General features: G+C 42.4%; 1 protein-coding gene across 1 annotated transcript; it reads right to left on the bottom strand.

Moving 5' to 3' along the window:
* Nucleotides 1-8,410: 8,410 nt before the first annotated feature.
* Nucleotides 8,411-21,697, bottom strand: LOC125483589 (reticulophagy regulator 2-like). Its single transcript, XM_048599577.1, has 3 exons — nt 21,566-21,697; nt 8,648-8,739; nt 8,411-8,523 (listed from the first exon to the last, which is right to left on the bottom strand). Exons 1-3 carry the CDS (start codon nt 21,648-21,650, stop codon nt 8,449-8,451), a joined length of 252 nt encoding a protein of 83 aa, XP_048455534.1. The 5' UTR covers nt 21,651-21,697; the 3' UTR covers nt 8,411-8,448.
* Nucleotides 21,698-25,410: the final 3,713 nt, after the last annotated feature.

The following is a 25,410-nucleotide window of genomic DNA, read 5'->3' on the forward strand; positions in this document are numbered from 1 at the left end:
ATCCTTTCTCAGAAAAGAACACCATGTGTGGTCTTCACCAAGGCCATGTACAATTGCAGCATTACATTCCTGCTTCTGTACTCAAATTCTCTTGCTGTGACGGCCAAGATACTGTTTTCTTTCTTCACCTCCTGCTGAACCTGCATTCTTTCTTTCAGCGACTGGCGTACAAAGACACCCAAGTCTCACCTTTTTTCCCCCCCCACCTCACTCAAAGTAGATAACCTCTCATTTATCCACAATATGCTTCATCTGCCACGCATTTGCCCACTGTGTGCAAATCACACCGAAACATGTTGCATCCTCCTCACAGCTCAATCTCCCACCCAACTTTGTGTCATCTACATACTTGGAGATACTTTGAGAAATTGTTATTGGAGCAGAGAGCATCAGAGGCTTCAACTTAGTATTAAGAGTATTTGACACTAAGGATTAATTAACTTAAAGGGGTAAGACTTGGCAGGAGAGCTCCAAATCGTAGTCTGCTCCTCTTGCTCAATGTGAGAAACCGGACACACTTCCAGGGCCCGGAATCTGTATGTCAGCAAGAAGTGTCTCCAGCTAGAGCTAGTGGAAGCCCAAGTTTCGGAGTTGGAGCAGCATCTGGGGAAACTGTGGAGCATTCGCGAGGCAGAGAGTACTGTAGACAGCACGTGTAGAGAGGTGGTCACACCGCAGGCTCAGACTCCACAGGCAGGGAGGGAAGGGTGACCATCAGGCAGAGCAGGAGGGCTGATCAGGCAGTGCAGGAATCTCCTGTGGCTATTCCCCTGAAAAACAGATATACCATTTTGGATACTGTTGAGGGGAATGGTCTCTCAGGAGATAACAGCAACAGCCAAACTCAATGCACTATGGTTGGCTCTGCTGCAGAGGGAGGGAGAGATAGGTTTAGTAATCATAGAATCCCTACAGTGTGGAAACAGGCCCTTCGGCCCGACAAGTCCATACCGACCCTCAGAGTATCCCACCCAGACCCATCCTCCTTTAACCCCACACCATTAGGAAGATATTGTCTGGACTTCCTGAGATTCGCTGACTAAAATGAACCAATATTCATGGTTGACATTTAGCCTGCAGAATTTAGCTCCTATTTCTCCTAATTCCTCTTGTGTTGGAATGTCATGTGAGCATTACTTTATGGGTAGACTAAGACATCTCAAAGCGAAACAAACCTGATTGCACCACCCTTCAATACATGCATAATTGAATGGCACCATGCAGTGATGCATGCAGGCGATGCTATTGCATTCTAGGTCATCCACCTCATGCTTACGTATTACACCCTTTGCGATGTTCTATTGACATAACTGCATCTCAATTGTGGATTAAACCCTTTGACCCTCAAACAATCAAAACTAATAAATCATGAACGTTCATCGTAGGCACCACAGTGGCTCAGTGGTTAGCACTACTACTTCACAGCGCCAGGGACCAGAGTTTGATTCTGGCCTTGGATGACTGTGTGTGTGGAGTTTGCATGGATTTCTGCTGGGGGCTCCGGTTTCCTCCTACAGTCCAAAGATGTGTGGGTTAGGTGGATAGGCCGTGCTAAGTTGCCCCATAGTGTCCAAGGATGTGGGATCACCATAGTAAACTGCAAGGTTATGGGGATACAGTGGGGTGCTGGGTCTGTGTGGGATGTTGTTTGGAGCGGATTCAAAGGGCCAAATGGCTTCTTTCCACACTATAGGGATTCTATGATCATAAAATAGAGAATGTGGCCAATTGCAGTAAATCCTGGACTTAATGTGAGGGGTTTTCTCTATCCTCTTGGGTAACTTGGTGATCTCTTGGATATATACAATGTTCAGAGCCGTACACTTATCCTGCCACTACAAGTTCACTTGTACCTATCAGCTAGAACACGTGTGCTTTTCATGCTAAATTAACAATGCAATGTAACAATGGCAATGTGCCAATGCAAAGGATGGATGATCCACTCTATGCAATTTATTTAAGTGTTGTCAGTTGTACCAGCTGAGTTTCAACAATCCACGTCCTTCAAAATGCAGACTGGTGGGATAGCTGCAATAGCTCCCACATTAATCTTGGTTTCAACATAAGAACGAAGAGGAACAGCAATCCAGCCCTTCAAGCCTGCTCCACCATTTAATATGATTATGGCTGATTTAATCTTGGCTTCAATGCCACTTTCTCACACCGTTTCCATAACCCTTCTACCCATTTCTGATTAAAAATCTGTCTATCTCCTCCTTAAATTCATTAAATGGCCTGGCATCTATATTCTGGATAGCGAACTTCACAGATTTACAACCATTTGCGAGAAGTAATTTCTCTTCATCTGTTTTAAATCTGCCACCTTTTTCCAAAAGCTATGACTCCTCATTCTAGATTGCCCCATGAGGGAACATCATCTCCACATCTACTTTGTCCATCATCTTTAGCATGTTATATACTTTAATTAGATCTCCTTTCTTTCTTTTCTACTACAGACAGTATTAGCCTAAACTGCTCAATCTCTCGATAAGGCAAACCTTCAGCTCTGGAATCAATCTATCTAACTTGCTCTGAACTGCTCCAATACAACTACACCCCTCCTCATTAATGGGACTGAAACTGTACGCAGTACTCCAAGTACAGTCTCACTAATGCCTTGTACAGTTGCAGCAATACTTCCCTATTTTTATACTCTATTCCTTAAGTGATATCTGCCAAAATTAGATTTGCCTTAATTACTACCTGCTGTACTTGCATACTAGCTTTTTGGTGATTCATGTATGAGGACACCCAGATCCGACTGCAACAAAGCACTCTGAAGGATTCTCTATTTGGACAAATTGTTGAGGTTAGTTGTCTCACGGAGCTGGTTTGTTGTTCCGCAGACATTTCGTTACCGTGTTGGGTAACATCCTCAGTGCAGCCTCTGATGAAGCGTCGGTGTGTTTTCCCGCCTGGTTTTTAAACTCTGGGGTCCGTTGCGATGGACTGCCTCACTTCTGGGTTTCCTCCGTAGTGGAATGTATATGGGGTCGAGTTCAATGTGTTTATTAATAGCATGCTTCCTGGAAGCTTGGCACTCCACGAAGCAGGCTATTAATAAACACATTGAATAAACACATTTCCCAGGCGGAACAAATCAGCTCAGCAAGCCAACCAACCTCAACACCCACAACCCGAGCTGCAGATCTACTCCAAAACCTTATAGACAAGTTGCTTTTCTATTCTTCCGACCTAAATAGAAAACCTGACACTTATTCACGGTATGTTTCATCTGCCAGATTTTAGTCCATTCTCCTAATCTATCCATATCCTACTTTAAAGCTTCGAGGGTTTGCATGTCAGTTTTCTTTGGGCAAATGGTGCTGAATGTGGCAAAAGCTTCAAGTTTCCTTCTGGACAATGAATTCTAAAATTTACTGTTACATGAAGCCAATTTTCTAGCACTTTCTAGATGTTGGTGGGAATCCTGGCCATTTTCAAATAATTCAGAGGTATTAACTGTGTAATTCCTCTTTTCTAACTACTATCAGTATTTTCACAGCCTGTTTAATCAGTTCTGCAAATGCTTGTTTGAGGAAGCATAACTGTATTGTTTGTTAAAAGGTTTGAACTTGGATGGGACATCTGTGGCCCTCCAGTTCATTCTAGTGGGGTCCACCTTCCCACTGTTCCTGGTCTCCTTCATTTACTACCAAAATGCAGGCATTTTCAGCAATAAGGAATACACTGATAACTTTCTTGACACTTTACTGCTGCACGTGCGCACAATGTTTTTTCTACTTTTCATTTCAAAATTTGTCCCTCTAACTCTGTGCTGGTTCCAATTACAGCTTTGTTTGAATTTAGGTGTGTTTCTGCTTTAAGCAGGAGGATCACTGCTGAAGGCCTTTTAAAGTTTATGAAGAAAGCCTCATTTTCTTCTGCTTTCTGAACTTATTTTCTGTTTTTGCACTCAGAACTCCTGAACATCTGGTGTGTTTTTGAATTTAGCCTGCTGGTTTTTGGGTCTAAAGCTGTATCACCACCTTCTTCATTTTGCCTTACTTTTAACAGAGACAACCACTGTTGCCACCACGTGGGCAAGCTCTCGGGATATCTATATACAACACCAATGAGATATGCAGATTTTATTTACTTTAAGTTTTTGTCCCAGTTCATTACCAGCTAAAACTATGATACAGAGTAATTTCTAGGCATACCCTTGGCCTAGGGTGCTGGAACTCAGTGTAGATGCAGAGAGATTGTTTCCCCTTGTGGGAGAGTCTAGGATGAGAGGGCAGTGTCAGAATAAGGTATTGCACAATTAAGACAGAGATAAGGAAGAATTTCTTCTCTTAGTGTTTAGTAAATCTGTGGAATTCTTTACCGCAGAGAGCTGCTGAGGCTGGGTTATTAAGTATATTTATGGCTGAGACAGATTCTTAACCGGTAAGGGAATCAAGCATTATGGGGAACAGGCAGGAAAGTGGAGTAAAGGATTATCAGATTAGGCACACTCTCATTGAATGGCAGAGCAGACTCTAAGATGAATGGCTTACTTGTGCTTGTATCTTTTATAGTCTTATGCAGAGCGGCTGTGGCCTATGGTCACATGATGACAAGCATTTCCTTTCATTTTCTTATCAGCTGCATGAGCTTCCAAGGCGCATGTGTGACAGTGACTTCTGGAAACTAGAAGTCAATGCCACAATCGAAGTGGTAATGTTGATCGCCATGCATAAACATGAAGAAATGTCACACAGGGGTCACACACTAAGTGTGTGGGGTAAACCATTTCATGAGATGAGGAGAAGCTTCTTCACCCAGACAGTGATAAACCAATGGAATTTGCTACCACAGAAAGCAGCCAAGGCAAAAACATGATGACTTCAAGAAGTTGGATATAATGTTCCAGGCTAAAGAGATCAAAGGATATGGGGAAAAGCAGGAACAAGCTATTGAGGTTGACGATCAGCCACAGTCAAAATGAATGGCAGAGCAGGCTTGAGGGGCAGAATGGCCTACTCCAGCTGTTATTTTTCTGTTTCTCTTAAAGATAAAGAAAACTAAAACGCATTATTGTTTTATCTGGTTTCTGGATTTGATCTTTTCTGGAATGAGGTTTCCAGGTTGAAATAATGGTTAAAGCTTTTAAGGTTCCTTCAAAATGATCAGATCTCTCAGTAAAGCCTTGCTTTAAAATATTATTGGCTACTGTTCCTATAGAGACGTGTTGATTTCTTGTGTTTCAGATATGGGTTCTATTTTATTTTAGACTTGGGCTGACTGTCAAGTAAAATTTGTGCTACCCAAGTGCTAGGCAATGACTGACTACCTCCATCACATTGCCCCTTGACATTCAATTGCAATGCCATTGCTGAGTCATTCTAACTCCTGCTGTTAACACTAACAAGAAACTGAACCAAACTAGCAATACAAATTCTGTGGCTACAAAGGCTAGGATTCCTGCAGCGAGTGACTCATGTTCTGATTCCCCAAGGCCTATCCACCATCTACACGGCACAAGTCAGGAGTGTGATGGAATACTCCCCATTTGCCTGGATGGGTGCAGCTCCAACAATACTCAAGAAGCTCGACAGCATCCAAGACAAAGTAACCTGCTTGAATGTCAACTGCATCCATTTTGTATCTGCCATCGATGCACCATGGGAGTGGTGTGCACTGAAGTAACTCACATCAAGACCCCTGAGTCAGCACCTTCCAAACTTGTGACTACTTCCTTAATAGATGGTAGTGAAGTTGCCTTAGTCCCAGAGGACCATAGGGCTGCTCTCTCATTAGAGAGACAAGATTGGTTATAGTTTAGCAGAGTGTCACCAAACCTCAGGCAAGGAGAGAGGCTGAGAAGTAGAGCCTTCTATGTCAGGTGGTACAGGAAGCGGCGACAGCCTAAAAGTATTATTGCTGGACTGTTAATCTTGAGACCCAGGTAATGTTCTGGGGAACTTGGTTCGAATCCCACCATGTCAGATGGTAGGATTTGAATTCAATTTTAAAAATCTGGAATTAAGAATCCACTGATGACATAGAAACATAGAAAATAGGTGCAGGAGTAGGGCATTCGGCCTTTCAAGCCTGCACCACCATTCAATATGATCATGGCTGATCATGCAATCTCAGTATCCCGTTCCCGTCTTCTCTCCTTGATTCCTTTAGCCACAAGGGCCATGTCCAATTCCCTCTTGAATATATCTAATGAACTGGCCCCAACAGCTTTCTGTGGGAGAGAATTCCACAGGTTCACAACTGAGTGAAGAAATCCTTCCTCTTCTCAGTCCTGAATGGCTTACCCCTTAATTCTCGGACTTGTGACCTCTAGTTCTGACCTTCCCCAACATCAGGAACATTCTTCCTGCATCTAGCCTGTCCAGTCCCATCAGGATTTTATGTGTTTCTGAGATTCCCATCCCTCCCTTCTAAATTCCAGCAAGTCCAAGCCCAGTTGATCAAGTCTTTCCTCATCTGTCAGTCCTGCCATCCTGGGAATCAGTTTGGTGAACTTTCATTGGGCTCCCTCAACAGCGAGAATGTCCTTCCTCAGACTAGGAGACCAAAACTGCACAAAATACTCAAGCTGTGGCCTCACCAACGTCCTGTATAACCGCAGCAGGACATCCTTACTCCGATACTCAAACCCTCTCGCTATGAAGGCCGGCATGCCATTAGCTTTCCTCACTGCCTGCCAACCTTCAGCGACTGTTCCACCATGACACCCAGGTCTCATTGCACCTCATCTTTTCCTAAACTACCACCATTCAGATAATAATCTGCCTTCCTGTTTTGTGACAAAGGAGAATATCCTCACATTTATCCACATTATATTGCATTTACCAAGTATTTACTCACTCAGCCAGTCAGTCCAAGTCACCCTGCAGCCTCTTAGCAACCTCCTCACAGCACACATTGCCAGCCAGCTTAGTGTCATCTGCAAATTTGGAGTTACTGCATTCAACTCCTTCGTCCAAATTGTTAGTGTATATTGTGAACAGCTGAGGTCCCAGCACTGAACCCTGCTGCACCCCGCTCGTCTCTGCCTGCCAGTCTGAAAAGAACCCGTTTATTCCAACTCTCTACTTCCTGTCTACCAACTAGTTCTCTATCCATGTCAATATATTACCGCCAATATCATGAGCTTTTACTTTCCTTTCTAATCTTGTGTGGAACTTGTCAAAGGCCTTTTGAAAGTCCAGATACACAACATCTACTGATTCACCCTAGTCCACTCTACTGGTCAAGTCTTCAAAAAAATTCCACAAGATCTTGACCATGAATCCATTGTTAATTGTGGGGGGAAAAGCCCATTTGTTTCACTAATGACCTTTAGGGAAGGAAACTGCCATCCTTACCTGATCTGACCAACATGTGACTCCAGACCCACAGCAATGTGGTTGACTCTTAACTGCCCTCTGGGATGGGCAATAAACGCTGGCCCAGCCAGCAATGCCCTCATCCCATCAATGAATAAAACAAAAGGAACCGAATCCATGCTGTTGGCATCACTCTGCATTACAAACCAGCTGTCTACCATCTAGAAGGACAAGACAGCACAGGTATTAGAACACCACCACCTGCAAGCCACACATCCAGACTTGAAACGATATTGCCACTCTATCATAATCACTGGGTCAAAACCCCTTCTTAACAGCATCGTGCAAGACCCTACAACACACTGACTACAGGAGTTCACGGTGGCAGATCGCCACCTTTTCCAGAGCAAATGGGGTGGGCAATAATGCTGACATAGCCAGGGATGCCAACATCTCATGAACAGATAAGAAAAAAATAAGGGGAGGCAATGATACTGGATTGACAGAAAGCTGGAATAGCCTCCCAGCATGCCATGGTGACTATCAGTTAAGAAGCAGAGGGGCATTTAAGTAGATGTGCACAGTAATGGAAGCTAGCTTTATGATCATATTTAACCTCCCATGCTGTTTTTGTTAGGAAAAAAAACCAGTACTTTTGACTGACCTCTGAATCCTGACCACAACAATCTACAAGTTTATCAAAATTGGGAATGTGTTCATCACTCAGTTTCATTCTACTTAGCTACTACTGAAATGGCTCAATTCAGAAACGGATTACTTGTCCAAAAGATCCACATTACTGTTTGTGCTCTGAAGCTATTCCTAATCTCTTCAGCTAACACCAAGGCATTCGTCTATTCATTTCTCCCTTTTGTAGGTATCTAGCTCTCATTAAGTACATCTATTCTATTCACCTCAACTACTCCTTTGGTAGCAAGCTGCAGAATCTCAATGTCTTGCTAGTTGAAGTTTCTCCTCCATCCCTACTGGCTTTAATAACTATCACCCCGCCAACCTAGTTTTGGTCTGCCAAATAAGTGGCGATATCTTCCCTACTTCATCACAATATTTCAATCTTGAAGGCCTCGATCAGGTTACTGCTCAGCTTGCCTTTTAGTGGGGAAAACAGCCCTTGTCTGTTCAATCTTTTCCGATGGGTATAGATTCTCTTATAGTTCTAGTTTCCAGTACATCTTTCTTGCACATTCTCTGCAGCCTCCAACTCTCTTTTATAATTTGGAGATGAGAACTTCTGCAAATTTTAAGTGACACAGGTACAGTGGATGGAGTACAACTCAGAATTCAGCAGTATTAATCACAGGTTATTAAGAAGCAAGTTAAAGTAACCATCAGGTCAGGTGCATTCAAACCAGTACCTTGGAATTAAAGCAGGAAAGCTCAGCTTCACTCTCACTCTCAGTCTCCGCCATCGGTTCATCACAGCTCTCCAGTTTCACTATTGCTTTCTCTGAAAAACAAACTATGAAGTTCAAACAATCTCCAAGAAACAGAATCCATACAGACTGAGATTAAAAACAAGATGAAGTGGATCATTCTAATACACAGAGATACAGATCCAAAACTGCAAAAGAGGTGGAGAAACAAACATGTAAATGTGTAAAATGAATAAAGAACACAGACTAATAATGGGATATAACCAAGCCAAATAAACCAACAGGAAGTGGTAATGAAAAGCATAAAGGGAATGAAGTTGTTACACTTCCATCAGGACCCCTTTCTTACCCAGTTTGCATTCAAAAGAGGGAGACAAAAAGCAGGAAATTATAGGCCAGTTAGCTTAAAATCTCTTATTGGGAAATTGCTGGAATCCATTATTAAAGAGGCAGTAGCAGGCCATGGGAAAAAAAATCAAAATATGAATCATGAAATCAGGTCAAGGTAGAGGCAACACTGTTTTGAGGGGGAAACGGGGTTCAACAAATTTAAGATTTCTTTGATAATGTAACAAGCAGCGTAGATAAACTGGAGCCAATAGACATAGCATATTTGGAGTTCCTGAAGGCATTCAATAGCCTCAACAACAAAAAACAGAAGTTGCTGGAAAAGCTCAGCAGGTCTGGCAGCATCTGTGAAGAAAAGTCAGTTAATGTTTCAGGTCCGGTGACCCTTCCACAGAACAGCCTGTCATGCTAAACATTGCTGTACAAGCCAATAGCTTCAGTTGGGGCAATATATTAGAATGGATAGGCGAGTGGCTAACAAATGAGAGGTAGTCAGGATAAGTGGGTCATTTTCTGGTTGATAAACTGCAACTAGTGGACTACCACAGGTATCAGTGTTGTAGCCTCCACTATTTACAACACTTTAATGATTTGGATGAAGGAACAGACTGCATTGGAGCTGATGTTGATGATACAAAGATAATTGAGAAATCATGATGGGAGGAGGATGGACAGTCTGCAAAGGAATGAGGATAGGTTAAGCAAGTGGGCATAAAGTTGATAGATGGAGTACGGAGGTTATCCACGTTGGTACATAGAATTGAAAAGTAGAATATTATTTAAATAGAGACACATTGCAAATACTGCATTACTGGGGAATTGGTGTCCTTGTACATGAATCACAAAAAGTCAGCACGTAGGTGCAAGTTACTAGGACTGCAAATGTAAATCTCAATTTTATTGCAAGGAGGAAAGGATTATAAAAGTGAAGTCTTGCTACAAGTGCACAGGGCACTGATGAGACTATACCCAGAGCATGGCACACACAGTTGTGGTCTCCTTAAGTGGAGAATACCTGTATTGGAAGCAGTTCAGAGAAGGTTCACTAGTCTGTAAGACAACTTCATTGCAGGAATCAAAGACTAACTGGTTGGGCAGAAGTTTAGAAGTACAAGAGGTATTTATGATCTCAGCTGATGTTATTACTGAACAGGGGCGGCACAATGGTTAGCACTGCTGCCTCACAGCACCAGGGACTTGGGTTTGATACCAACGTTGGGCGACTGTGTGGAATTTGCACAGTCACCTGGTGTCTGCATGGGTGTCCTCCAGATGCTCTGGTTTCCAACCACAGTCCAAGGATGTGCAGGTTAGGTGGAGTGGCCATGCTAAATTGCCCAGAAGTGTCTAGGGGTGTGCATACCATGTGCATTACCCATGGGAAATGCAGGGATTGGTCAGAGGAAGGGGTCTGGGTGGAACGCTCTTCAGAGGGCTGAAGTGGTCTTGGTAGGCCAACTGGCCTGCTTCTACGCTGTGGGGATCCTGTAAGTCAGATACCAGACTGAAATCTGGCTTGGTAGATTTCACTTTGGTTTTCATGAGGTGATCTTTCACACAAATAAACATGCAATGCTGCAGAATCGGTTTTAACAATAAAACACAAGTTTATTACGCAAAAAAAAAATAGAATAATCCAAACCATTTACATATAACTTAAATTTGAAAGTTTTGAAATACACAGTAAAATATAATCTCACTAATGCCAAGAGTATGCACACCAGAGAGAATTCCCTTCTCTATCACAGAGGAACAAAGAAAATAGGAGTAGGCTATTCGGTCCTTCAAGTCTGCTCCGCCAATAATTATGATCATGGTGGATCATCTTACTCAGTACCTTGTTTTCACCTTACCCCCTATCCTTTGATCCATTTAGCCCCAAGAATTATATCTAACTCCTTGGCCCCAAACAATTTTCTGCGGCAGAGAATTCCACAGGCTCTCTGGGTAAAGAAATTACTCATCTCTTTAACTCAAACACTGCTTCTTGAGAATATGATAGCCTCTTCCTTGAGTCTTCATACAACTGATCTTAGACTTTCTCAGCTTCACATTGTACTATTAGAGTTTTATCCAAACATTTCTCTGGAACTTTCAAACTAAATTCCTTACATGGAGATAACCTATTTCTTAAATTCTAAACTAGCCCTTTCTTCAGGAGCAACTGTTTTACAACTTCAGCCAGGGCTTCTGCAAACCTGAAACCAACAGAACTTTCTTCAAGACATTACTATTAAGCCAAAAAATTCCAGATTCTTCTATCTGAAACTTAATATATAACTGTTTACAGTGATCATTCATAAACCTCACCCAAAAAAAGTCGATTGCTCTTTAGTGTATCTGTTTTGATGTGTTTCAAAAGAAATCACCATGACTACAGAAATACAAGTTAATCATTCAATTCTTTCTAACACATTGAAAGCCCACATGCCACTAAATTAAAATCTAAAATAAATCAAATTAAAACACATAAAAAGCATACCTTATATCACAGATTATATTATTGAAAGTTTCAAGACCCTGAGGAGACCTGACCGGATGAATGCCAAAGAGGTGCTCCCCGTCATGTGCGAATCTATAACTGCTGGGGGGGTGCAGCTTCAGAATATGGATGTACCCATAAGATGGAGATGAGTAGTTGTGATCTTATTGAATTTTGGAGCAAGTTGAGGGGACAAATGGCCAACTCCTGTTCCTATATTTAACGTTATGCCAGCATACATACATCCACTATCACCATATTACTCAAGTACCCAAAAACCTATTGGCCTCGGACTTGAATATGCTCCAAATGAGTATCCATTAATCAATGGGATAGAATATTAAATGTTCTACTTAAGAAATTTCTCATTTTGAATGGTTGACTTCTTATTCTGATGCAGTGACCCATATTCTAAATTTCCTAGCCAGCAAAAACACTCAACATTTGCATTGTTAATTCCTTTAAGAATTTTTCATGTTCCAATTAGATCACCTCTCATTCTTGTCAACATCAAGGAATACCAGCCTTGTCATGGAACAATCTCCTCACTCCAGGAATCAGTCTAGATACAAAGCATAAATGACTGCACACAGCACTCCTGTGTATACTCAGCAATGCCCTGGACATGTGGTATAGATGGGAGTTTCAAATTACAAAGACACAATCATATGAGGGCAGACAAAATCTGCAGCAGGTAGATTTCAATGCATTTAAATACAAGCTCATCCATTTTACCTGAAAAAAGGAAACTTTTAAATGATTTTAAATTGTATAAAGTAAGGGACACTGGAGGTCTAAAGAACATTAAGCACAGATCACAAGTGATAGTCAGGTACAAAAATAGTCAAATTACTTATGGAATGTTAACCCCTTTTAACTAGAGGAATGAATTTTAAAAGGAAGAAGGTTTTGCTACATGTAAAACACAAAATCTACTGGCTTTGGAATAAGTGCAGCCCAGGGACAACAATGCTACCAGAGCTCAAAGGATTAGGTTATGAACAGAGATTACATTAATTAAGTTTACAACTCTTTGACCTAACCATCTCACATTGTCTTGTTCATCCATTTGTAAAAGGCCACCTCTGACTATTCACTATCCAAATTCTCCTTCCACAACCCAGCCCTGCCTCCTTATGAATCCGTCCCTGGAAAACAAAACTATTCCCCAGAATACTTACATTTGCACTTTCATAATCCCAGCTCTCTGCTAGCCACAACATTTCTATAGCTACTGATTTACTCAAGCACACCCTCACCTCCTTTAGTGTACAAGTTCCCAATACAACTCTTATTCTCTCACTGTGGTCAATCTCCTTGCTCTGGTTATCATCTCCAATACCAAAGGTCCAAAAAGTGCAGGCGCAAAAGGTTGACAACTGATTTAGCCATCCACTGCCAGATCTGGCCAGGCCATTTAAAACTTCTACCAAAAACTGGTTCGTTCCACTAAAACCCTAACTGTTCCAGGATTAATGTGGAATGCAAACATAGCCCTTGGCTTTTCTTCACAGCAAACCATCTTCTTAAAGCCTTTCACCTCCGTCCTCGCCTCCAAGCATGAAGTCTGAGCTTCTTTCTTGTTAAGAAAGAGACAATTTGTTACAGCTGCCTTGCCACGTACCTACCTTCCACTAGCCCAGCAGCTCCAGCTTCTTCTGAAGATACAACCCACGTGTCCTAGTCCTAAACTCAACTCTTTCTATAGATTCACTCCCACATTCTCTCGCTCCCACTGAGCTTACCTTGTTGATATGACTCGCCTCCTGTTCCCTTGAACCTACTCCCACTGAACGATCACTCACCTTTCTCTCTCCAGGCCCATACTAACCATTAGCTTCTGTTTAGGTGTTCTCCTCTTCTCATTTAAACTAGCCTTCGTCGCCTCTCCTCAGAAACCAAGCTTTGGCCTAAACTTCCTTGCAAACTATTGTCCTATGTCCAGACTCCCTCTCTTCTGCAAACCTAGTGTTCTCCTCCTACCCCATTATTCTCAGTGATATTGGTCACTATCTCTGGCCTCTTGAACACTGCAAATTTTATTCACTCCACTTTGATGGTTATTCCTTCAATTGCCTAGGCCCCAAGCTCTGGAAGTCCCTCCCCTCAACTGCTCTGCCTACCTGCCTCACTTGCCCCTTATGAACCTCCTTATCTAACCCAAGATCTCTATGCATATTAGTGGCTAATTTTATTTCATAATCCTTGAAGCAACTCAATTTATCATGTTAAAGGCGCTGTACAAATTAAACTTTCATTCCCCGGAATATGGATCATTATGGGTGATTCCACGAAACTTTTAGGAATTTGAAGAGGATTGATTAGGTAGACAGACAGAAACACTTTCTGATGTTAGGAAAATGAGAGATTGTATTAATAAAGCACTAATTATGGGGCATGTCACACTGTGAAATATGTCAGATGCTGGGTCCTGATCTGTGTCTATGGATGAAGACAGCTTTCATATTGCAGAACGTGACAGTCCATAATGTTTACCTACACCAGCAGCATGGGATGGGGCCCAGTGCATTAAACATCAATTATCCTAAACATTTGAAATTCAATCAGAAGTAATACATCGTTCACTGGAGTGGACTCCCCATTTGAGGTACAGTTCAAACACTGCTCAGCAGAGGGAGCTGGAGTTGCACATTTTCAGCTGAGACCAGTCAAGTGACAGCAGATGCCTCGGACAGAATTCATTACAGCAACAAACTCATCCTGACACTAAAACATCTGTCTCAAATCAGATTCCCCTTAACCTGAAACCATAACCTCTCATTCTGAGTTGTCCCACAAGGGGAAACATCTACTCAATGTCTATCTTTGTCTTTAGCAACTTATATGCTTCAGTTAGATCTCCCCTCATTTTTCTGAACTGAGCAGTTTAGGCCTATACTCTAATTTCTCCTCATAAAACAAGCCTTTCAATTCTAGTGAACCTGCTCTAAACTGCCTCCAATGCAATACATCCTTCCTGAAGTTAGGGGACCAAAACTGTATGAGGTACACCAGATGTGGTCTCGTTAATGCCTTGTATATTTGCAACAACATTTCCCTATTTTTTCCACTCTGTTCCTTTAGCAATAAATGCCAAAATCCCATTTGCCCTCCTATTATCTGCTATACCTGAATGTAGGAGGTTTGATCAGTAATTTCTTGGATCATATGAAAATTGGTAATTATGGATTTCAGTAAAGCGTTTGATAAGGTTCCCCATGGTAGGCTATTGCAGAAAATAAGGAGGCATGGGATTGAGGGTGATTTAGCGGTTTGGATCAGAAATTGGCTAGCTGTAAGACGACAGAGGGTGGTGGTTGATGGGAAATGTTCATCCTGGAGTTCAGTTACTAGTGGTGTACCTCAAGGATCTGTTTTGGGGCCACTGCTGTTTGTCATTTTTATAAATGACCTGGATGAGGGCGTAGAAGGATGGGTTAGTAAATTTGCGGATGACACCAAAGTTGGTGGAGTTGTGGATAGTGCAGAAGGATGTTGCAGGTTACACAGGGACATAGATAAGCTGCAGAGCTGGGCTGAGAGGTGGCAAAGGGAGTTTAATGCGGAAAAGTGTGAGGTGATTCACTTTGGAAGGAGTAACAGGAATACAGAGTACTGGGCTAATGGTAAGATTCTTGGTAGTGTGGATGAGCAGAAAGATCTCGGTGTCCATGTGCATAGATCACTGAAAGTTGCCACCCAGGTTGATAGCGTTGTTAAGAAGGTGTACAGTATGTTAGGTTTTATTGGTAGAGGGATTAAGTTTCGGAGCCATGAGGTCATGTCGCAGCTGTACAAAACTCTGGTGTGGCCGCACTTGGAGTATTGCGTACAGTTCTGGTCACCGCATTATAGGAAGGATGTGGAAGCATTGGAAAGGGTGCAGAGGAGATTTACCAGGATGTTGCCTGGTATGGAGGGAAGGTCTTATGAGGAAAGGCTGAGGGTTTTGAGGCTGTTTTCGTTAGAGAGAAGAAGGTTAAGAGGTGACTTGATAGAGACATACAAGATGATCAGAGGATTAGATAGGGTGGACAGTGGGAGCCTTTTTCCCTCAGATGGTGATGGCTAGCATGAGGGGACATAGGTTTAAATTGAGGGGTGATAGATATAAGACAGATGTCAGAGGTAGGTTCTTTACTCAGAGTAGTAAGGGCATGGAATGCCCTGCCTGCAACAGTAGTAGACTCGCCAACTTTTAAGGGCATTTAAATGGTCATTGGATAAGCATATGGATGATAATGGAATAGTTTAGGTTAGATGGGCTTCAGATTGGTTTCACAGGTCGGCGCAACATCGAGGGCCGAAGGGCCGGTACTGCGCTGTAATGTTCTATGTTAAGAAGATAGCCTTAGATGCCAGCATACAGACAGACTAGTCAGATGGGCTTATCAGAGGCAAATCAAATTCAATCTGGATAAGTGAGAGGAGATGCAGGGCAGGACAAACAAGGCAAGGGAATACATGATGAATGGTAGAACCCTGGGAAGCATCAGGAATCAGATGGACCAGCACATGTTTATCAACCCCTGAAGGTAACGGGACAAGTAGATAAAGTGAACAGCCTTCTCGGTGCTCTTTCCCTCAAGAGATTTTGAGTGCCTCCTTTTCTATGATCACTGCATTACCTGTTATTATTGGGATAGTTTCAATGTCCTCTGAAGTTGACACAAAGCTTGGCTGCGGGTTGACAGTGAGGAAGAAGGTTGTGGGTTACAGGAGGATATAGACAGGTTTATCAGATGGGCAGATCGGTGACAGATGGAATTTAACCCTGACAAGTGTGAAGTGATACACTTTGGAAGAGATAACAAGACAAGAAAGTACTCAATGAATGGCAAGTCAGTGGATAGCTCAGAGAAAGAGGGATCTTGGAATGCTCGCCCAAAGATCCCAGAAGGTGTTAGGACAGGTTAGTAAGGTGGTTAAGAACGCAGGCGGGAGACTTGCCTTTATCAGTCATGACATAGATTATAAGAGCAGGAAGGTTATGTTGGAATTGTTAAGCGACAGCTGGAGTCCTAGTCACCACACTATAGGAAGGATGTGATTGCACTGGAGGAAGTGCAGAAGTGATTCACCAGGATGTTATCACAGTTGAAGCATTGTAAATATGAAGTGGAGGTAATGGCCTAGTGGTATGATCGCTGGACTGTTAATCCAGAGAGCCATACAATGTTCTGGGGACCTGGGTTTGAATCAAACAGGAAAGAAAAAAGACTTTGGAATTAAGAGTCTAACGTTGACCATGAATCCACTGCCAGTTGTTGGAAAAACCCACCCTGTTCACCAGTGACCTTTAGGAAAGGAAACTACCATCCTTACGTGGTCTGGCCTACATGTACCTCCAGACCCACAGCAATGTGGTTGATTCTTAACTGCCCTCTGGGCAATTAGGGATGGGCAATAAATGCTGGCCTAGACAGTGATGCCCTCATCCTGTGAATGAATAAAAAAAGGCCGTTGCTTTCAGGTTGGCAACCTGTAACCAGTGGGGTTCCACAGGCATCAGTGCTGAGACCACATCTGTTTTCAACATATATTCATGACTCAGATGAAGGAAGCAAATCTACTGTAGCCAGATTTGCAGACGATACAAGGTAAATGGAAAGGCAAATTGCAAGACGGATAAAGTTTATAGACAGATTTTGTTAAGTAAATGGGTGAGAAGTTGGTAAAAGGAGCATAATGTTGGGAAAATGGAAGGGTGAACAAAAGAACAGTATTATTTAAAAGGAAAAACACTGAATAAACTGTAACAAAAAGGGACTTCAGGGGACTTGTGCACAAAACACAAAGCTAGCACACAGTTGCAACAAGTAATCAGGAAGGCTAATGGAACGTGAACTCTTATTTCAAAAGAGTGGAGAAGTCTCACTACAATTGTAGAAACTGGAATTAGGAGTCTAATGATGACCATGAATCCATTGTCAATTGTCAGAAAAACCCATCTGATTCCCTAATGTCCCGTAGAGAAGAAAACTGCCATCCTTGGTCTGGTCTACATTCGACTCCAGACCCACAGGAATGGGGTTAACTCTTAACTGCCCTCTGGATAGGCAATAAATACCCATCATGGACAATAAATGCCAGTGAATGAATAAAAATAAAGGCACTGGTGAGACCACACGTAGAGTACCATAAGCAGTTTTGTTTTCCTTATTGAAGGAAAGATCTTATTGCATTTGAAGCAGCTCAGAGGGTCCATAAGATGATCCCTGGTATACAGGGATTGTCTTACGAACAAAGGCTAAACAGTTTGGGACTCTACTCAATGGAGTTTAGAAGAATGATAGGTGATTTCACTAAAATATATAGGATTCTGAAAGAGCTTGACAGGGTAAATGCTGAGAGGATGTTTCCCCTCGTGGGAGAGTCTGTACGCATACTTTCAGGAAAAAGCGACACCAATTAAAGACTGAAATAAAGAGAAATTTCTTCTGAGGATGCAGTGTCTCTGGAACTTGCCACAGAGAGAAGAGGGGGCAGAGTCCCGTGTATATTTAAGGCTGAGATAGATAGATTCTTGATCAGTCAGGAATCAAAGGTCTTTTCTCTCGGCCTCGTCCTCAGCCTCCCTGCCTCAGCACGGAGTTGGACTTGGCCTCAGAGCAGATCCGGCATGGAGTCCTCCTGGCCCAGTGTGACCTCAGCTGTATTTTGGGTCACGAGGTGATTCCAGAGCAGGCTCCTGGCCTCGAGAACCTCAAGGTGAAGCCTGCATGGTCTGAAGTCTAGACCCACTGCAGACTGGAGGCTAGGACTGGGTTAGAAGGTCCATTGTTCTGAACTTTATATTTCTCTATTTTCTAATTTATTCCTGCAATTTTTAATGCTGGCCTTTTTATTTCTTTAGTTTCTAATCTTTTTTTCCTACGAACTTGGACTGAAAAATCTGTACCTAGGTACCTTTGTAGATAAGATGGCGCTATAAGTGGCGGTGTAAACTTTTCACTGTACTCATACGAGTATGTGACAACAAAGCTAATTTGAATTTGAACTCGAAATGGCAGGAAAGTGGACATGAGGAATGCCTGATCAGCCACGATCCCAGTGGAGCAGCTTGAAGGATGGAAGAACCTTGTCTTGTCACTATTTCTTATGGTCTTTGGAGCAGAGAAGGCTAGCGGGAGAGCTGATTGAGGTGTATAGGACTACGTGAGTCATGGACAGGGTGAATAGGAAGCAGCCATTTTCCCCGTATGTGAAGGGTTAAGAATGAGAAGCACAATTTTAAGGTGAAGGGCAGGAGGTTTAGAGTGGATTTGAAGAAAGCGCATCCACCGAGGCATTGTGGGAATCTGGAATGCCCTAGCTGGGAAGAAATCTCAACCTTTTGAAAGTACATGGATGAGCACTTAAAATGTCCTAAGATTCAAGGCTCTGGGTCAAGTGCAGGAAAGTGGGATTAGTGCAGACAGGGCAGCACAGATGTGGTGGACCACAGGGTCTCTGCTGTACTGTTTGGTCAGTTGCAGGACCATAATGAGTTAAAGGAAAAGTTGCTCAAAAAGTGAGAAGGAGCTCAACCAGGTGGAGGGTGCTGATAGAGAAGAACTGAGCAGGCCTCTTTTTAACAAGGAAGTAGACCACCTTGATGGAGAATAGATGTGTAGCAGGATTGCAACATCCATGGTGAAGAGATGGCCAGGGCCAGAAAACTGGGAATTGTGGAACTGATGTAAAGTTTTCTTTATTCACTCGTGGTACGTGGGCATCACTGGCTGGCCAGCATTTACTGCCGATCCCCAGCTGCCCTTGAGATGATTGTCATGAGCCTCAATCTTAATGTGCTGCAGTCCACCAGCTGTAGGTTGACCTACAATGCCAGTAGGGAGGGAATTCCAGGATTCTGACCCAGCGACAGTGATATACTCCCAAGTCAGGATGGTGAGTGGCTTGGAGAGGAACTTGCAGGGGGTGGAGATCTCATCTATCTGCTGCCCTTGTCCTTCTAAAGGAAAGTGGTCGTGGGTTTGGAAGGTGCTGTCTGAGGATCTTTGGTGAGTTTCTGCAGTGCATCTTGTAGATAGTACACACTGCTGCTACTGAGTGTTGGTAGTGGAAGGAGTAGCTGCTTGTCAATGTGGTGCCAATCAAGCGGGCTGCTTTGTTCTGGATGGTGTCAAGCTTTGTGAACGTTGTTGGAGCTGCACTCATCCAGGCAAGTGGGGAGTATTCCATCACGGTCCTGACTTGTGCCTTGTAGATGGTAGGCAGGCTTTGGGGAGTCAGGAGGGGAGTTACTCACTTCAGTATTCTTAGCTTCTGACCTGCTCTTGTAGCCAATGTGTTTATGTGGTGAATACAGTTAAGTTTCTGGTCAATGATAAGCCCCAAGATGGTAACAATGGGGGATTCAGTGAAGGAAACACTGGTGAATGCCATGGGGCAGTGGTTAGATTAGTCTGTTCGGATTGACCCTCCTCTGCAACAGCGTAAAGACCATCATTTTCCAGCCCCTTTCAGTTTTGAAGAGTCATATCAGGCCCAAAACATTAACTCTGTTTCTCTTCCCATATATGCTGCCAGATCAGACGTTCTCCAACACTTTTTAAATTTGGATGTCCAGTATCCACAGTATTCTCCTTTTCAGTGTTCAATTTCTTACTTTTATATTCAACGCCCCTTGCAATAAAATTCAGCATTCCATATGCGGTACCAAATTCTTGCCCGATAACTTTTGTGATTTACATACAAAGACACCCAAATCATACTGCTCTGCAACATTCTGGAGTCTTTCTCTACTTCAGTATTATTCCGATTTTCCATTCTTCCTTCCCAAGTGGATAGCATACATTTTTCTACCTTATATGCCAACAGCAAAATTTTTGGCCTTTCGCAACTTATCAGCATCCCTTTGCAGGTTCCTTATGTACTAGGAACATTAATAAGCCATCCGGCATGAACATGGTTACACTCCTGTTGTCACAACTTGCTTTCCTACCTATCTCCATCATCAGCACATTTGGCTGCACTACAGTCTGCTCCTTCATCCCACATCATTAACATACATTGTAAATAGTCAAGTGCACAGCACCAATCCTTGTGACACTCCACAGCCAATTTGCTAATCTGAAAGTTACACACTTATTTCCATTCTGTTTCCTGTTAAGTTAAACAATCCTCTGTCCATGTTAATATATAACCACCCAACATCCCGAGTTCCTACCTTGTACAGTAACCTTTTATGCAGCACCTTATCAAATGCCTTTTGCAAATCCAAACACACTTCATCTGCTGGCTTGCCTTTACCCAACCTGCGTGTTACATCCTCAAAGAACTAATACATTCGTCATACACAATTTTCCTTTCACAGAAAATGTTGACTCAGACTGACTGTATTATGCTTTGCTAAATGTCCTTTCTTATTCTTTACTGCTGTGGGCGTGGAGTCACATGTAGGCTAGACCAGGTAGGGATGGCAGTTTCCTTCCCTAAAGGACGTTAGTGAATCAGATGGGTTCTTCCAACAGTCAACAAAGGATTCATGGTCATCATTAGATTCTTAATTCCAGATATTTTATTGAATTCAAATTCTACCATCTGCCATGGCAGGATTCAAACCTGGGTCCCCAGAACACTATCTGGGTCTCTGGATTAACAGTTCAGTGATAATACCACTGGGCCATCGCCTTCCCATTTCCATAATAACGTATTGTCGAACATTCCCTGCCAGAGGTCAGTCTTAATCTACCCAATAAACATCTTTACACACTTTAAACACCTTGAACGTCCCTTGAATTCCTACAATTGCAGGAATACATACCTGCTCTATGGTCCTTTGTTATTTAAGCTTTTAGTAGCCAAAGTCATTCTGGTGAACCTACACTGCTCCCCTTCCAAGACCACAATCTCCTTCCTGAGGTGTGAGGCTCAGATGGAACCTAGTTACACCAGATAGGATTTGACCAGAATTTCATGCAACTAGAATGTCATTCCAATCCTTTTTTATTCTAAGTCCTGACATTATGGGCAATATTCCATGAATGTTTTGATTATTTTGGGTACCTTTGTACTAGCTTCTAGCAATTTCTGTTTCTCCCTTATGGGAGCAGCCAGTGACTTACTCTTCCTGTCCCTCTGTCGGTGCTGGGTGCCACCCTTCATGCTGTAGTCCAGCTTCATCAATACAGGCTCCAGCCCCGTGTACATTTTCTGAATAAGTTCATGGTAAACCACCAAAGGCCACAGAAGCAGGCTCAGTACTAGAACAACAACAACAACAACAACATAGTTAGTACAGGACATGACCACACTCCCCAGCAACATCACCTCAAGCTATGCCCAACTCCGTGCTGTCCCTGTCTCAGGAGTGCTTGATGGCAATAATGCAGAGAGAGTTTTAACGCTGACAGTATGGGTCAGATACACTGCCCTGGGAATTTTTAATTTAGACAGTGCCTGTAACAGAAATTCAATTTTGTAATACTGTTACCCAACAAGCACAAATTATGATATTGAGATGCAAGTCAAATTAGTTGCTGAGTCAGAGATTCTGCTCCAATCAGTTGGCTATTTTGATTCAGCTCTGAAGAGTCATCTAGACTTGAAACATTAGCTTGCTCTCTCTTTGTGGATGCTGCCTGATCCACCGTGATCTCCCGCATTTGTTAGTTTCAGGCTATTTTGATTTCATGTGTTTATTCCCAGTTTTACACACATGCCTCTAAATGACAGCTTTATTCACTTTCTTTCATTGATAGTACGCTCATTGTTTTATTAGGTTAAGGATTTACAGGTGGAAGGTACACATTGATTCAGTGTCTTGAGCAAATTCTCACTTTCTTGGCGTCTGTTAGCATGTTGGAGGTCTTCAGCAGGGGCCCTGCAGGACCCAGACAGCACGATTACTGTCTAACATAACACTCTTATTTGAACTTTGTTAATTTACATTTTGTACATTTGATTGCTGCAAGTACTCATTTAAATGTCTTTAATCTGTCTAACTTGGTTAAATTTGATTAAGAAAGTGGCTTTAAATGAACTTTCCACCACCATCTTACTGGGGATGTTAATGGCACAGTGATAGTGTCCTGCCTCTGAGCCAGAAGGTCCAGGTTCAATTCTAACCTGCCACAGACGCTTATCCAAACATGCTTGAACACTGATTCAAAATAATATTCCTCACCATTACCATGCTAAGGAACTTGTGGCACACCTATAAAAGCCCAGAACATTCAGGTTCATGTCCTACTTGCCCCATGTATCACAACATGTACAAATAGGATAACTTTTTAAAAATTGGAAATAAAGATTTCTGGGACACTGGCAGCTGGTTAGGGAGGAGGCAGGTCATTTACAATGTTGTAGACTATAAATAAATCCAACATTAAAAGGATGGCATCCAGATTTGTATTTCACTATCTGGCTTCAAAACGAATTCACAGTACCACAGAAAGAATTATCAAAAGATGCAGTTTGAAGACAGTAATCTGTTACTTTTCAGAAGAATGCTTGTGCAAGCATAAGTTATCCAGGTATGATTATATACTGATGGAGCAGACTACAGGGGCCAAATGATCTACTTTTGCTCTTATTTGTGTTCTCAGAATCTTACGTCAAGAGATAGAACGATGTGGATGTGTGGTCATGGCTTACGTTCCTACATTAGAGAAAACAAGTCGTCATCTTGGTATTGCTGTTTTCTAACAATCATGCACATGGTGATAAAGCATCTGACTGTGAGACAGAGATATCCTGTAGTAGTAATCCAGAAAGACAAGTGCAAATAGAGGGTGCAGCTTGACTAAACTACATAATAGATCAAAGACTACAGATCAAGCTGGAAACATTACAATAAGTAGAAATTCTTATGACAAGGAAATTTTTGTGGCTGCCAACAAATGAGACAATATTTTGTTCTCATGAAAGATGAAATTTAGATGTGAGCATCATTGACATGGCCAGCATTTCTTGTCCCTCCCCACATGCCCTTGAACTGAGTGGCTTACTGGGCCATTTCAAAGGGGACTTAGGAGTCAACTGGTGTGGGTCTAGACTCTCATTCCAACCATTAACAACAGAAGACAGAACAAAGGTTTAATAGTTGGAAAGAATTTGGTGTCTGCACGAAAGACCCTGACAGGGGACAGACAGCATCATCATCACACAATATGTTGTTGCGAAGTTGTGTACAGTACTTCTGGATTGCAAGGTAGGATGGTATAATTTCAAGTTTGTAAAATGATTTTGGTGGTGGTGGTGGGGGGGGGTGCATGGTCCCTTTAAAAGATGATGTGCTTGTTGTGGTTGGTTGGCTTGCCGAGCTGGTTCCTTGTTCCGTAGATGTTTCATTACCCTGCTGGGTAACACCATCAGTACAGTACACAACCCAAGCTCCAAATCTACTCTAAAACCTTAGAGATGATGTGCTTTTTCGAGGTTTGGAGAGAGAAAATTAAAATGCATCTGTGGGCACCTTGTGGGTTTGCAGATGCATAGACCATCTGAATTGTAACATTTGTATCAAAGGATGTACAGTTAGCAGTCCAAGCCACAGTTTTGTTTTGTTATCAAGACAAGTTTGAATTTAGCCAATTAATTTAAACCAGGCACCAGAGACCAAAAACCAATTAAGTTTAAATCTAAACATTTTGACAACATAGGACCAATCCTATTGTAAGGAATTGATATGTCATCAAGGATATAAAACAAAAGATGGCATTTGTGAAATTGGCAGATAGCAAACTGCCATCAGCCCTAAAGAAAGATTCATTGGCTCTCTCAGAATTCTCTAAGCCTCAGGGTAAGCATCATTGAAAAAAGATACCAGGATATTCTTAGCTATTATTCCTGACAAAAGAACTTGACAGAGGCACTCCAGACAAAAGAATTCGATGGAGAAGGCGTTCCTGACGGAAGATCAACGGAGAAGGCACAGAACATTCTGGAAGACTGGCTGTTTTTATTTTTGTTTATATAAGTGGGACTTGTATTCATTGAAACAGCGTACCATTAGAATTGTTACTTGTTGATTATAGAGTAGGGGTGTCAGGAGTTTAACTCATTTAACCACTCTTTTATAACAGACTGGGGGCAAGAGGCAGGTTATACCACTTTTCACACCTCTTTTAACAGATTCTAGGGAGAAGCGAGCCTCTCTGGGTGTTTCAGTTTTAATTTCCGGGGAGGAGGGGACCGGGGTAGGGGGGTTGTGGTTGACCTCCGCTCTATAACAGATTGGAGACGAATACGCATTAGTGCATAAATTGAAAACTGGCCTCCGACAGCAATTTCATTCAATGAGGAAAAGAAATTGGGAAAGAGGGAGATCCTTCAATGAAAAACAAAAAGTAGATCACACTGGGAACCATTTACCACGTGAAAAAAGAATCCCAAGAAGGTGGAAAAGAGGTGAAAGACCTCAGGTGTTTTCACTGCAGTAAGGTGGGACACACAGTCATAGTGCCGGTGGTTTAAGAAAGGCACTGGGAAAAAGGATGTGGTAAAAGAGGCTAAACCAGTGGGATTCGTTGAGATAGTGAAGGAAATCTCAAGAGAAGTCAAGAAGGTGCAGGAGAGTGCACAACCCAATCATGGCCTGGAAATTAAGATAGCGCCTGATCTCTTCAAAGACTTCATCTGTGGGGGTAAAGTTCACTTATGTAGAACAGAGGAGTAAGTAAAGAATTTAAAGTATTAAGCCACACAGGAACTGGTCAGTTTCTAATAGTAAGAGATGAATGTATTTGCATTCCTTCTGAAATGTTGTCTGAGAAAGTGGTAATCTGTGGAATAAATGGAGAGCAAATTAGTGGTCCCCCGTGTAAGATCAGGCTAGAAAGTCCAATCAAGACTGGGGAAGTGGCAGTGGGAGTGATTGATAGAGTGTCTATTCTAGAAATAAGAGTTTGTTCTTGGAAATGACCTAGCCAGATCAAAGGTGGGAGTGATGCCCATTGTAGTGGAAAAG

This window comes from Rhincodon typus, chromosome 7 (assembly GCF_021869965.1).
Source record: "Rhincodon typus isolate 14 chromosome 7, sRhiTyp1.1, whole genome shotgun sequence".
Classification (NCBI taxonomy): Eukaryota; Metazoa; Chordata; class Chondrichthyes; order Orectolobiformes; family Rhincodontidae; genus Rhincodon; species Rhincodon typus.